At 40.1% G+C, this 15,350-nt stretch overlaps 1 protein-coding gene and 2 long non-coding RNA genes across 3 annotated transcripts in view; 2 read left to right on the forward strand and 1 right to left on the reverse strand.

Annotated features, from left to right (window-relative positions):
- Positions 1–7,117, forward strand: part of LOC122766117 — a 70,137-nt gene extending 63,020 nt beyond the window's left edge. Inside the window, exon 3 of the long non-coding RNA XR_006360038.1 lies at positions 7,092–7,117. This is a non-coding gene — a long non-coding RNA (uncharacterized LOC122766117). The remainder of the gene's footprint in view (positions 1–7,091) is intronic.
- On the reverse strand, positions 1,215–11,402 carry LOC122766115 (cAMP-regulated D2 protein). The gene is made up of 8 exons (XM_044020755.1): positions 10,833–11,402; positions 10,143–10,344; positions 9,747–9,880; positions 8,285–8,412; positions 8,004–8,122; positions 7,360–7,500; positions 6,535–6,707; positions 1,215–2,630 (listed from the first exon to the last, which is right to left on the reverse strand). Exons 1-8 carry the CDS (start codon positions 11,313–11,315, stop codon positions 2,178–2,180), a joined length of 1,833 nt encoding a protein of 610 aa, XP_043876690.1. The 5' UTR covers positions 11,316–11,402; the 3' UTR covers positions 1,215–2,177.
- Positions 11,403–11,545: 143 nt separating this feature from the next.
- Positions 11,546–13,367, forward strand: LOC122766116. Its single transcript, XR_006360037.1, has 3 exons — positions 11,546–11,617; positions 12,768–12,850; positions 13,311–13,367. It is a non-coding gene; the product is annotated as an uncharacterized LOC122766116 (long non-coding RNA).
- Positions 13,368–15,350: the final 1,983 nt, after the last annotated feature.

Below are 15,350 nucleotides of genomic sequence, written 5' to 3' on the forward strand. Positions count from 1 at the left end.
ATAGGCCTGAATAATGTAGTTGTTTGTACTGTTTAAACCTGTACACTGTATTTGACCTTCAAATATGTATTTAAATAAACAATATCTTTATAATGTGAGCTGCTACAGCCAAACACAATGAACCCAGTCTCCGGTTAATGAATCAATACAATTGTTGCTTTAAATAGCTCAATACCCAAAGAGAAAGGAACAAAATGGACAAAAGGAGCTCCATTTATATTTTACATTTGATGCAGAACAGTGTTTTTCCCTGGTGATGAGAATATACAGGTAGTTGTAGGGCTTTTTGTATTCCGTTGTTGCCCTGGTTACCAAGTAGAGTGGTCTTAACTTTCTTTTAAAGTCGTGCTTTTTTGCCTGCAAGTGCATATAATTCCAAAATGCACTCTCCTGGTAACACCCTGGGATTCCATTTTCTTAAGCTGCCAGGACACATGGATCACTCCAGTTGTATAAACATTACATGACCTGTCTACTAACTCTGAAACAGTGAAGAGTTGGTCGCCTCTTATATAATCTGTATCTGTATCAATACTCCTACATGTGAGATGTGTTACACTGTGTGTGTGATACCCAAAAACTAAAACGACACCATCCAGTCATCTTTTAAAAACACGGAAACCATCGGCACAAAGGAAGTTCACCAATGTCCTCAGCATCTCACAGTAAACCTTATCCACAGCTTTGCCTAAGGAGTTTCTGAACTGCAGCTCTCAGGCTTCAGCCAGATATTTAAGTGAGTCTTCAGTCCTCAAAGTTTGAGTTGGGTAAGACTGCAGCCTGCCACCTCTCGTTTCATGCCTGGGCGTGTACAGAAACGAGTTCACAGGGTCAAAATACGAACGTTTGTGAGGCTCTTTGTCGCAATTCATTTCAAAACATCTCAAATCTCAAAATAACGATTTTTCTCCACGCAGGGTATGTTGGAAGGAGCACAGTAGTGGATATCAACTACAATAGTTTGCATCATATTGTTGTAAATCCAATCCAAGTTTTTGTTTTCTTTCATGTGGGTAGATTTTAATTGCATGATGACATGGGATGAAAATAGGAAACAGCTTCAGTGTGTGCTGGTTGCTTAACAACATAATAATTCTACCTTCTTTCAAGGCCTCGGGTGAAGGCTAGGTCAGGGCTGTGAAAGGTGATACATTTGTGTTTTCTGGCTATTTGAAGTAAATAGGAGACATGTAATGAGGAAGCAGTACCCGCTCTTAATAACCATGATTTTCCAATTTATACTTTAATTAGTACAGTATTGTATATTTCATGTAGTACATGGTTGCTAGAATTCTGAACTGAGTAACAATCAAAAACTTCATTCACTAAGCTGCTGCAACTTCACACAATCATATCATTAATATCAATGTGCCACTCACGATTATCATTCACAACTTGCACAAGTGAGCATCAAAAAGCTGCAAATTAAGACACAAAAGACAAAGAATTAATAATCTGACTATAATAATAATGACTATTTCGATTTTCGACAGTCGATTTAGACTTGAATGGATAGGGGATGCACTATTATGACATCAGCACAAGAGAAACACTGCACTGTATATCCTATCAATTACCATAGGTGTTTTTTTCACTAGATAACTAGGAAACTGACATCTGCTTTTACAAAATGTATATTAACACAAAGCATAGCTGAAGTCCTTAAATGAGACAATAACCATAAATCACTCAACATTAGCTGTATCCCCACATAACATCTGACAAACACTTCTGAATTATTACTCAATTCTTTTTTGTATGTATTATGTGGTACACACAGTAGAATGAATCTACTTTGTGCTCACACAGAAAATGTCCTCAATACCTTCTCTTTGTTCTCTTGTCTGTGTTTATGACATATATTTACTTAACTTTCGTGAACTACTCTTCAGACTTAGAGTTTACTACCATCTGACTATACTCTGTACATTTGTTAAGATGTTTACTCGTCTTCAGTGAGAAAAGGAAAATGGTGGCACTTTTCTACATCCACGGGTAGCTTTGTATGTATAATTTTATTCTTTAAAACTTAAAAATGCTGTTGTAAAACATATAATTTTGTTATATTACAAACAAAGGTACGGTTTTCTGATATGAATTTGCATGCTCAAGAACAAAGAGAAGCCTATATTGATGCTGATTCATTGGCACAGCTCCTTGCCCTGGCTGTCTCCTCACTAATAGGTGCCCAATTGATCCCAAAAGTCACATATATGGTTCCTGGTTCCCACTTGTGCATGCGAGTGCACTGTCAGGTTCATAACCAGCCAGCCACTGGTGTCAGAATAACGTGGCCAAACAGGTAGACGCTGCTCCCGGCAGAAAGATGTCTGATGGGCTCGTGAGGAAGGGTCACCAGTGTGAGCGAAAGCCCCCCAATAGCAGAGCATGCGATTGGACAGCAGCTTCTCTTGTGGCAACATAGTGAAGTTGGCCACTGTGGCCGAATCAAAGAGAAAGGGCAGCTCGGCACCGTGGCAGGCATGCTGGTAGCAGAAAGTCAGACCTGACCAAACACGACGGTCTGATGCTACATGGTCAAACACGTACATCCAAACTCCACTGCCCACTGCTATGCCAGCACGTGCGGACCTCCTGGACGGACACAGGAAGACATAGTCGGTGACGATCTGTGGACAGAAAATGAGGAGCAAGTCAGAAAAGGGAAAAAATCTTTTTAATGGCTCCCTCTCAGTCAGTCAGTCAGCCAAACAGTGGACACCCATCCTGACTAAAATGTCAACTGCAATTGATTGGATTGCCATGACATTTTGTATTTCTTTTTATGTTCCTGCAGTTTGGCAATGCCCTTACTTTTCCTTTTAAGATTTTGGCTTTTTTTGTGAAATATCTCAACATATGTTCGATAAACTGCCATATACAGTAGTTCATGTTCCACAAAGACAAACACAACTGACGTTGGTGACCCCATGACTTTTCCACTCAAGCAAAAATCATTAATGGCTCCAAGTGTCATCACATTCAAGAGGCATGAAATTGCCTCTTTAAAGTTGAATTTCTCAAATGTGTTTGCTGACATTGCTGACTAGCAAAGAAAGGAACATGCTATACAAAAATGGTGAGCATAGGAAACACTTTGAAACAGCATGTTGCCTTTGTGCCTATATGTCAACATGCTAATGTCAGCAAATAATGCTCAACCAGTGTTTCGGTGGAGAAGAAATAAGTAAAACTAAATTGAGTCATCTACTTAGAAAAGGGCTAATAACAAGAACAGCAAATCAAGTCACAACAATGACGCAAATGATAATATTCTTCTCTCTTGTTTAGAAGGAGGCAAATGAAAGGGCAGATAGACTGTTACCTGGAAACCAGTGTGTCTCCTTCAGAAGCACACAACCTGCGCCCACACATCTGACACCTGAGCACAAACAGGCTGATGGTAGGAAGGTGATAGACACACACAGACACACACACACTGCTGCACATTTGTAGGGACATGAGTGTATTAATCCTTAACAAGCCTACATTATACATGAGCAGTGAGGACATTATGTTAGTACAAAGTGTATCACATTTGTCTTTGTAAGTTTGCTACATCACACTTAATCAAATCTGTTTCCTCAGTTGAGAGGTTTTGGCTACTTACTGACAAATCTGCCACTGTAATAAAAACTTGACCGGCTTTTAGTGGGAATGGAAGATGGCTGATTAGTTTATTGTGTGTTACACACCCATGATTAATCAAGCAACTAAATCCTAAAACTAAAGATTTAGATTTCTTGGAGCATGTGTAATCAAAGGTTAAGACCCTTCAAATTAGAATAGAATTCTTGTGGGGGTTTTTTGTTCTATGTTTCTATCCTGACAGAACAGAAGAATACTAAGAGTACTGCTGTGGAAAAACACATGCTGCTGCCTTCATTCATTGTGTCACCAGCTGCTCCTTGTCACATTTCTGCTCTGAGCTTCACAGAGGGTCGATGCCACTGTCCCCAGCTCCAGTTTACTATGTCATCAGCCCAACCAACCAATAAGAGCCGCTTCAGTAGAAACAATGACAAACTTGTACATCCTATAGCAACTACCATCAGTGAAACTGTACTTTTCAACGCCAAGGAGGTATGAGTAAGAGTATGTATACTGCAGAGGTTAATAGTAATTTGATCAACAATAGATATCGTATCATGGACTCAAAATAACAAATTCTGTATGCCTTAATATAATATTATATTCAAAACACATTCAAGGTGTTATTCAAGTTATAGTTTTTAGGAAAGATGTGGCAGAGAACATGGTTCCCACACTGGCAAACGAGATGAAATTTCATGTGCCACTAGCAGCAAAACACATGTGGGCCACTCACTAAAAGCAGGTGACCATTTCATATGCATGTTCTTGTATATACTGTAAAATCTTTCTGAAATGAGGCTGTCTTACAAACAAAATGAAATAGATCTATGAAAGGGCTGCAAAGAGCTCATCGAATAATTTTAAATGAATCCCGAGTCAGGCCCAGCTCCAGACTCTGTTGATCAGAGACATTAAGAGAAATCGACAGTGTCAGAATTCAAGATTTGTACTCTTTATGGGGAAGGTAATAAGAAGGTTTTAAGGTATAACACACAGTACATTGTATAGTTTTATAAGTAAAGTATAAGTAAAGCATAAGTAAAGAATCTAATAATGCAATCGATGAAAGAGTAAAGTTTTGTGATGTTGTGGGATGATGTGAGGGGACATTTTCCCCATGTGCCCCCACCTCCTGGTGTTGGGCTCATCCTGAATGATTTTATGGCCTACCTGTCTGTACATGTTTTTGCATACATGCATGCATGCACTCTGCTTTTACTGACTTCTACAACTTTAAAATGTGACAAGCAGCCCAAATCTTTTCTTCAGTATGATGATGTTTGAGTTATTTTTAGCCACCCATTCTCTAAACTCTCCCTTGTGCAGTGCATGTATGTTGAAGGTTTGGTTTTAGATGGTGGTCTGAAGAAATGATGTCATGCTGTAAAAAAAAACGCTCTACTTTAGTTGATTTCTGCAACATAGCTGGAAAATCAGTGCACTGACTTCTCCGGCCCAAACTCTTTAGTGATATATCAATTCAGCCAGCTAAATACAAGGGGGCTTAGAGGATCCCTGTCATGTGACCTTGTCCTTGAATCCACATCATTTGTGTTGATCCCCTGGTCCCCAGGAGAAGTGTCCTTTTATGAAGAGATGTCAGAGGTGGGTTTGAAGGAGAGAGTGTGTGTGAGGCAGACAGACTTCAGCTGTGACTCTATCATCTATTTACTGCGCTGTGAACTGAGACTGAATGTTAAATGTGTATGGGAGAGTCACCTCCTGACCCCCCCGAGGCTGCCATCATCACATTAAATTGGAAATACAAGGAGGCGTTCTTCTGCTTCAGTGTCATCATGACTCATTCTCCTCTTCCACCTCACAGCGAAAAACAAACAAGAAGTCTGGCATTAATACTTCCTCTGCCAGCCTTCTCTGACTTGAACTTCATTTGATATTCCTCAGACCATCTCTCCTGTCACTGTAGATAGCGTCTCTTAGTGGGAGCAGTCAGGCTGCATCTCAAACAGACTCACTCCCTGACTCCAGGTGGGCCACATTTTTCACCCATACAAATGATAGAAGAGAAGAAAAGTGGTCTGTCACAGACAGACTGAGAGAAACTGGAATCATAGCTCCCTCTGTAGGTAAATCCTAGTAAATATTTTTGAAGACAAGTACCAGACAAGTTGAAAGGGTTTCAAACTGGAGAGAATCATCCACACTAACATGGTCAATAAACAGTTGTGTTTTATCAGAATGAGGAAAAAGAAAATTGGTTAATATATGGGCCAAAAAATTGGTATCTATTATCACCCACTGGCTACTGGGATTTTCAAGAAGTGTCATAGAAAAACCCATACTGGTGGAGCTCTAAATGAAATCCATGTAATATTGTAAATGCTGCTTTTTACACAAAAGATACTTCACTTTCTTTGAACACGGACAGTGTTTTATGCCTGAAAATATGGTTTGCACGTCCACACCGCCTCTCAAAATGACAGGCATATTGTAAGCCAGCTGGAAACTGGCTGACATTTTCCTGACAGCCACTGGATAGTTACTGATGAGGAGACAAAGCCACATCAAATAAGGAGGATAATCATTTTATATAATTTGCCAGTCTGATCTGACTTGAATTGTCTTTTCCCACAAACTTCACATACTGCATAATCTCTAAGCTTTTAAAACAAGCTCTTGAGTAACGTTTAATAACTAACCCTTGTGTATTTTATCTATGGGGGTGTACTTCTCTAAGGAATAAAAAATAACAATCCTTTTCATAAGGGGAACAACTACAACAGTTAAGGGCACTGATTCATTCCATAGAATTAAGATGTGATAGGCATTACCTCTACATAAGTGTTTATTGGCTCCCCAATCAAATGTTTAACTAACCTTATTAGGGCCTTCGCCCCTCTACTATGACTGAAATATTTGCTTGGTTGTATCAGCAGTCGAGTATCGGCTACATTGGAGATAAAAGAAACTCGGTTTTACCTGAGCTAGCATGTCCCTGCGGTCAGCGTCCCTGTACAGGTGCAGGTACTTGTGCAGGACCCGCAGAGCGTGTTGTTTAAAGATGGCAGTAATGTACACAGTGGACTCCACAGCAGACACAGGCTTGGTGAAGACACCATACACAAAGAGCACCCCCTCTTCTGAGGTTGTACCTGTCGGAAAGAAAATGGATTCAGTGCCTTCCTGTCACTATTCGCACAACCTGTTCTGTTTCTGACTGTCTTGTTTGGATATCCTTCTTCATGGGTGGTTTCCACATTGATGCATTAGGCTGCTTAGTTCCCAAAACATCATATTCCTTTTTTTAGCTGTAGAATTTCAGCATGTACTATGATAAGAACCAGAGGAAGATTGGCTTAACAGTAATGTAAGTACAAATTGATGTTGGGATGAGATTAAGTCATTTTAAAAAAGTGATAACTGTTTTTTTCTCTATTTCTGGATCTCATATTAAAGCACTAAAGGTAGTACTATATATGTAGATTATATTTTATAAACATTGAACCAATTTGGTTTATTTTGTGTGTTGGCAACAGGTGGAGATTGAAAGGGACACACTTCACGTCAGTGGAGAAATATCATGTGATGAGAGAAGAGGTCAGAACAAGATATCCAAGTGAGTAGTAGTAGTAGTGGTGGTAGTCATATTCATTCATGCATTGTCTATTACTTTATCCTTCATATGATGGTCATGGGTTGCTGGAGCCAAACTCAGCTGACATATGGCAAAAGTCAGGGTCACAGCCAGGATTTCCCACTGAAACGTGGTTAAAGTAGAAGTATAAATTTAAAAATAATACTTACCCAACAGCATTGGCTTCTCTTTTTGCCAGTGGCCCTTCAGAAATGCAGTGATGGCCTGTTCCTTTATCAACTCCCCATCGATATGTGGACCCCACGTCTCAAAAACCTCCAGGAATCGAAACGGGTTCACGATCTTAGAACCTGAGACCAAAAACATCAAATTAAAAATAGTCTGATTTTTTTCAGACACAGAAGTAAGCTTGAGCAGAGATCTAACAGAAATAAGTAAATGGTTTTATATCAGGTAGTAAGATTAATATTACCCTTTTTATGTTTTGCATTTACTTTTAACATCTAAAATGTTTTTGTCTTCCAGATTTTTCACACTGGCAGAAAACAGCAGCTAATGATGCAATAACAGTCCACACTACTGACATATAACCCTGTCAACTCTGCAGATATATTATAGTCATTTTGTGCTGTGAAAGAGTAAAATCCCTCTCAACACCCTTTTACAGGCTCAATATCCCTTTGTTTTCACAATTCTCATTTCCAGCCTGCCACGGATCGGGATAAAATAATGTCATTTATTAACTTTTGCAGATAAGCATGCTAAAACCTTTACTGCTTATGTAAATGTGTGGGCAGCTCTGAGAGTTGTTCTAAATTTGGGGAGTGTGAGATGGTGTTTTGCAGCATCCCACTCGTTTTCATCTGGGCAGCGAGGACGGCCTGTGAGGTGAGAGACAGCAGGCAGATCGTGTCGCTCACAGAGCAGTTGGTCTGTTTGGCAAAGTCCTTCCCCAGCTTCAGGGCATCATGTCTGAGAAAGAAACACAGAGGAAGAAAAACGATAACTCATATTGAAGGAATATCAGTATAGAATAAAAGTAATGAAAACATGTATTATTGTCTTTGACTTTAAACAACCTATGGTTGTAAGGGATTAAAAAGCATCAGTGACCATAACTGCTAAGTTGTTTACCTGGTCTTCAGAGGGATGGAGAAGGGAAGACTCTGCAGAACAGCTTGGTGAAACAGAGGTTTACTGCTCTGTATCATCAGGTGGAGACTCACTGACTGGGCACCTGCACTTTCTCCAAATATTGTCACCTGCAAACATGAATTCAACAAAACACAAAGGACTGTCATGAATTAAATACCATGATAAGCCACTTTGCCCTTCAGCAGTATTTATAATTTGAGCAATAGCTTCAATTGATCATATTGACTAGTGAAGGTCATCACTGCAGAAGGTAATTTGACCTCCGTCAGTTGAAAACAAAATGAGACCTTCCACCTCCATACTATATATTTTATAATGACCACTTCAATGCCATCTGGTCCAGTCGGCTCTAGAAAAAGTCCTGATTGTTCCTGGTTACCTCCAATGCAGTAGATTTATATTTGTAGCCTTCCATGTGATTTAAGACAGCCCTGTCTCTGAACCCTGATAACTTTGTGATTTTTTTTTTCCAGGTCTGTTTTCCCTTCACCATTACTCAGGATTTCTAGCTTTTAATCATGATTCTGTAACAATGAAAACGTGAAAAAGAATGATGTCTGAATACTTTCTGATGCATCGTATAGTGTATAAATATATCATTTATCAATGAAGTCTTATTACAGAATCTTTTTACGAAATTCAGAGACAAACCAATGTGTTTGGTGGGCCTGGAAACAAAATCAGCTGTAAAGGATTTCAACGTCACCATAACAATACCATGCACAAAGACAAATATGGTGCATACACCGGAGTGGTCAGAGCCGCTATCATCGGCGACCTTTAAAAAAAAAAAAAGGTACACCGACAGCAGATAGCTGATGGTCAGGTTGTAGTAATATGGTTATGAATGAGCGTAATTCCTTTTATTACCTTTTTTTAGGCTAGAAGAAAAAAAGAAATTAGCAATTTCTTTTCAAGATCTTTATGCCATGCAGCCGCAAATTGCATTATTCACTGATCATCTCTCCGTTACTGAGCAACCCCAAGAGATGCAGCTTGAACTCTGCAAACTTATGTCAGACGCCTTCTTTCAAGCAAAGTGCACTGAGAGGGGAGTTGGGAGACTGCTACCCAAGTCCCATTTTCCATTCCTCAGGGAGTTTGCACTCTCAACGGCCAGTATGTTTGGGAGCACTTACATCTGTGAGAGCAGCTTCTCAACAATGAAGCACATCAAATCAAAGGAGAGAAACAACAGACAGACTTACATTGATAAGTATGTCCATCAAAATTTAACCAGGCTTTGTCTGATCAACCTAAATATTCTATGATTTATTCAATTCTCCTATTACACTGAGATGAGGGAAGTAGCAAGTCCTTATGGTTATAGAAAATTGAGCTGGTAAACCTTTAGCATTTTTGCTTGAAAAGATACATAATTACATAAAGAGTGTTGAATCACTGTGGTCTTATATTTGTGTGTGTCTGTCTGCTTGCTTGCCTTGCTAGGATCACCTCCAAACACGGCAATGTTTCGCTGGACCCAAAGAAAAGCTGCCTGCTGGTCCAAGATCCCATAATTCCCTATGGCGGAGGTGTGAGGGTCCTTGCCAGACACGAGGAATCCAAAGGCCCCTGAAAGAATCAGCTCACATGATCAGCAACACATAATTAAGTGCAGCAAGACATTGATTTCCTCCAAGTTCTAAAATGAACATTCAAATTACCACCAACAGGCTCAGCCATTTATTAATCTCTTGTATAAAATGCCTGCTTATCATCTTTACCAAACCAGATTGAGAACAAACACTCCATGTATTTACTGTTAATGTGTTGTAGTTTTAAACCACCTTTTTCCTATAGGCATATTAAGTGAAATATTTCCAAACATCCTCACCCAGTCTGTACTCCATGCTCACAACTATAGTGTGGGTGAAGTTACTGATGAAGCGTCCATCATAGAGCGGTTTGGAGGCAGAACCAGCAATAAAATCTCCACCATGGATCCAAACCATGACGGGCAGTGGGCTCAGCAGAGGGGAACTCAAGTCCACATCCAGAGGGATGAAGATGTTCAGGTAGAGACAATCCTCACTGACCTGGAATGGACAATTAAAATTTGTATTTTATTTAAGTAGTTGTAACTTTGTTTACAAATTAGGTGTAATGGTTTACGGATATAAATAACATTTGACTGATTTTACAGTTTAAAAATTACAGTAAGACCTGGTAGACAGTTGTTTAGGCCAGACATATTGAAATTAAAATACAAAACAGGTTTGTTCAGTCATGTCATTCTTTACGTGTCAAGAAGCAACACTTACACCCACAACACTTTTAACAAATGTTTTTGGGGTGTACTGGAGTAACTTTCCTAAGTGTTTCTTAGCTACAGTTCTGCAGGGAGATACAATGGATGACATGTGACATCAGGGGCACAATGTGGGAGCAGACTAGAGCAAAAGTTGCACATCCTTTTTTACTGAAAAGTGTAAATATTTTTTTGCTAAAATTGCAACCACATCCTTGTGTTCTGAATCAAAATGTCATGAAATTGTGCAGATAAATGAGGTGTAGTGTTCCTTACTTTCCGAGGGCACTCCTCTGTGATAGGTCCTCTGCATGCCTGCATGCATGCCGGCCGAGGGAAGGAGGCATCATAAACCCGTGGCCATGGAGTCACAGGTCTGGGAGGCTTCCAGCGGTAAGCCCCGGTGGGGGGGTCTGCATATGGTATCCCATAGAAAATATGGGCCTTATCTACTGTAATCCCCTTGATTTGCCCATCTTTGGTTAACACCACAGGTCCAGGAGTCCCATTTGTGTCCTGACTGACTGGCTTGTCCTTGGATTGCTCTGTAACTGAGGAGACCCCCAGGCGTTCCAGGTCCTTGAGGGAGTTTTTCCTAAATTGTCGGTTGATAATAAACGGCTCATCCCTCACCAGCACCCCAGGGTGGATAGTTCTCAGAAACCTCACTAGGTCAATGTCATCATCATTTTTTGTCTGCTTTCCATAGATCAGGACTAAACCTAAGGTGCACAGCAGCAAATAGTACCAGCTCTCCATGTTGCTTTAGAATCCTCTCATACTTAGTCAGACCGGACTACTCAGCTCACAATATGACTTGAATTAAGTCCATACTGAGTTAGAGGAGTTGCAACCCCCACACGCCTGCAGTCTGAACATCTCTCCGGAGAGTGAGTACTTGTGACTCCAATTTAGCCACTTGCTTGTTAAGATTTATCAGACAATAACTTCTCTGTCTGTTTGCTGAGTGACGTCCAGAAGACCCTGAACAACTGGACACTGTGATGCAGGATCCCTAATGGACAACAAGTCGTCTTTCCTTTGCTTAATGTAATCACAAGGTAAATGGACACAAGTCATGGATCAAGTATTGTGAAAGAATAAGTGTCAGCATCCTAAATTAATTCTTTGTTAGAGGTTTACAAAGTAAAAAACACACATCACACATAGGTTTTAGCTTTTACCATATTAAATAATTGCTCTTCTACCTTTTCTAACTGTAGGTGGCAACCATAGCAAGCAATGCTGAAGAATAATAAATTATACTGTATACAGTAAAAGTGCCTGGACAGCTGTTCCACTGCTGTGTGTGGTCTCTACTATTTCCTATACAATGTTCATGCATTAAAGATAGATACTATAGGTAGATCAAAAAATAAATATTAACATGTGTCTGTTTCTGTTTAAATTAGGTCCCAATGAGATTTTAAATCAGATAGTACAGTTTTTTCCCAAGAGCAGCATGTGTTCTTTCAAATTGAATAGACAGCTGTAGCATATTCCTACCACTCCAGCAAAATTAAGACCAAAATTAACTTCGACTTTAAATAAAATACCCACTCCGACACCATACTTGAGATTGTGACATCCCTTACCTGTGCAGATAATGAAATGATTTAGAAAAGAGCAATGTAAAACCTTCATTGGCCTTTAATTATACTCTACTGATATTGTGGACTTAATAAAATATATCAACATATAAAACAGAGACAGACTCAATTCTGTATGCCACCATATTCTTAAATGAAAAAACTGAAACTCACCACATCTTCATCTTCAGCTGGTATTTCATGTTACTTCTGAAGATGAAGTTGAGGACAGAGAGCCGGTGTCAATCCCACACTGGACCAGATGGACAGTGGCGAGACTAGGAGAGAACTGAACTGTGGAATCATCATTGATGTCAGAATCCCTCATCTTCCTCCATGCTGTCCTCCGCATTATGCTCTTTCATCATCTGAGTTGTTGCCTCTGAATCAGCATGCAGTAAATGACCAGCCCGCCAGAGCAGATACTGAAGGCCAGAAAGCTCTCCTGAAAACAATAGAGACAAAAATAAATATTTAAAAAACTTCCTTAAGTTGATGAAAGATTTAAAAACCGAATCACAGAACCAGTGTATACACAAATCCTTAACAGTGAAACATGAGGGTGAGCAGAACTCTGGTGCCACCTTCCTGCCAAACAGCTTCTCATCATTTCTCTTCACAGAGTAAAGGCCTTTGCTCCCCAGATGCATTTTCAGATCACTGAACACCAGCTCAAAATAACCTTGTTCTGTTTCGTCCGATGAGGTGAGTATTTTTTCTGTTTATTAAAATGTATTTGATTTTGAAGTGTGTTGCCCTTGATGTGAAAAGAGAGGTGGTTTCAAAATTCACCTCAATTATTTGTGAGCAGTTTGTCTTGAAGTTTATTTTCAAAGGCCTTAAAGCAGGTCATCTGGTAGCTGTGTAAGGCATTAGGCTGGAACTACCGATTATCTGCCAATTATTTTCTTGTAAAGCGAGTATTTGTTTAGTCTGCAAATGTCAAAATAAAATTCTTGAAAAAGTTTGATCTGTCTTTACCAAATTATGACATTGTTGAATGTCTTGTTATTATAATGTCCACAAACCAAAATGATTCAGTTTTAATGATTTATTTGTTACACTCAGCATAGAAACCAGGAAATATTCATTTATAATTCATAATTCATTCAGTCAATTCATTTAGTAATTAATTAATAATTGATTTATTAAATAATCGTTGCAGCCCGAGTACGGCAGATGCTTCAATTCTCAGAGCAGCAGCAGCATCACAATCCTGGATCCATCCATGAAGATTGAAACACAAGGTAAAATGACTCTGACTCTAAGTGATCAGAAACAATAGGAATCATGACTGGACTATATTTTCGAATCGAAAAAAAGAATGAACAGATACATTATGAAGAATGGCCTCCAACAATTAATAACATGGTAGCAAACAGTAATGGGCAATTATCTCATTCTTTCAAGTAAATGGAAAAATCTGATTGGTATTATCAACATATTTGGCCTTATTTGGTTGTTACAACCTCTATATGTAACAACAGTATCATTGTGACAAAAACACACAAAAAGGTTCCGTTAAATATAAAAATATAATAATTTCATAATAAATATTAATGGCACACATAGTTAGCAGATTGGAGATCTTATGCATAGAAGGTGATGCAATGACTTATAAAGGAGGGGCCGTGCAAACTGTCATTGGTTTGGGACCCTTCCTCCTGATCCTCTTCTGTTTTTTCCCATAGTTGTCCGAAGGTGACCACTTGGGATAAAGCTGCTCATGGCAAAGCCTCTGCCTGTCTGCCTCCTCATAATATTTAACTTTTTCTTGCATGGGCAGATTCGTCCACCTCTTCCCAAGTTCCTTGTTCACAACAGCACAGTCTCTGACGTTTAGCTCAGTGATGACTTTGCACCTCTGCTCCTGTCGGTAGACCATGAATGCATTAGGCGGCTTCTTGATGTATGACTGCCCACTCTCATCCTTCTGATTGGACATTCTTCTTTTCCGAGATGTGGATGTGTTCAGAGGAGGCGCAGTGGGAAAGAAAGACGGGGAAAAGGCCTGTGGTGGCAGAGCATAAACCACCTCGCCGTTGAACATTCCAATGGCAACCAAGTTCTCTTGTGCAAACTGAGTATACGGTACAAGAGGAACATTCTTGCACAGCTGAGGCTGAGTGTCAAACACAGGCCCTGCAAGGACAGTGGAAAGAGTTGGAGGAGAAGGGAAAGAGTGGGGATCAAATTGTGGCTCTTGAGCTACAGGTATTGGCTCTGCTGTCTCTCCCAGCAAAACCTCCAGAATCTCCTGTAGAGAGTCTGTTCTGCTGGGGTCACAAAAGCCATCAATGGAAAGAATCTGGTCAGTTGTCTCTGTTAGCAGAGCCTCCAGCTTTTCCAGGAGAGAATCTGGTGTAATGGCATCCCAATCGTCCTCACTGACAGGCAGCCTGTCATCAGTATCTCCCAGCATTGCCTCCAACATCATAGTCGGGAAAGAGTCTGGAATGTTGGCGTCAAACTCCACAGCAGGGACAGGTCCCTCTGTCTCTCCACTCAGGTCCTTAACAATATCCTGGAGAAGGTCAGGGGAGTTGGAATCAAACTCCACATTAGGGACAGGTGCAGGTTCATTTGTTTCATCCAGCAGTGCCTCCAACATCAGCTGCAGAGGGTCTTCTCCTTGGACCGTTGCCTTCTCAAACAGCTCTACTTCAGCAAGCAAGTCCATGGTTAAGGTCTCCCTTCCCTTGTCTTTAGCCATTGCTTTCATCACTCTGTCTGTTACAGCTCAGGGTGCAGACTGAAGCCCAACTGAGCTTACCTGCTATATAGTCTCCAGTCCGTGACACGTGACTTTATTGCCTTTAATGTGCGAAGGCGACCGTTAATCACCATAGCAACCAAAACTAAATAACTCAGCGCTCAACTGTTATGCGTCAAACGCAGTTATCAAACAGAAAACGCAAGAGGCTCACTTTGCTGTGGATTTCGTGCGTCTTAACGTTGAATGAAGGGGAACTATTGAGACGAGGTTGAATACAACTTGGAGTCAACTTCGTGCTAGCGAAGCTACTGCAACATAAAGTTAGCTTCGCTAGCTAGCATGCTAATATGTGACGCGGGGCCACCGTCAGTTATGTCCGCCAAAAGCGCTCTTCCAGAGAACTAATTGTGTCTGCTTTTACACGAGTTTTACATCAATACACCAATAAAAAAGGTTGTAATTAGAAATAGGCTTTTGTGATTAATGAAT

Source organism: Solea senegalensis, linkage group LG3 (assembly GCF_019176455.1).
Source record: "Solea senegalensis isolate Sse05_10M linkage group LG3, IFAPA_SoseM_1, whole genome shotgun sequence".
In the NCBI taxonomy this organism is placed as follows: domain Eukaryota; kingdom Metazoa; phylum Chordata; class Actinopteri; order Pleuronectiformes; family Soleidae; genus Solea; species Solea senegalensis.

Coding starts and splice junctions, on each gene's coding strand:
- LOC122766115 (XM_044020755.1), bottom strand. CDS start 11,315: ATGGAGAGCTGGTACTATTTGCTGCTGTGCACCTTAGGTTTAGTCCTG. Junction 9,881..10,142: donor GAGCATGGAGTACAGACTGG/GTGAGGATGTTT, acceptor TGATTCTTTCAG/GGGCCTTTGGATTCCTCGTG. Junction 8,413..9,746: donor TTGGAGGTGATCCTAGCAAG/GCAAGCAAGCAG, acceptor TCATGTTTGCAG/GTGACAATATTTGGAGAAAG.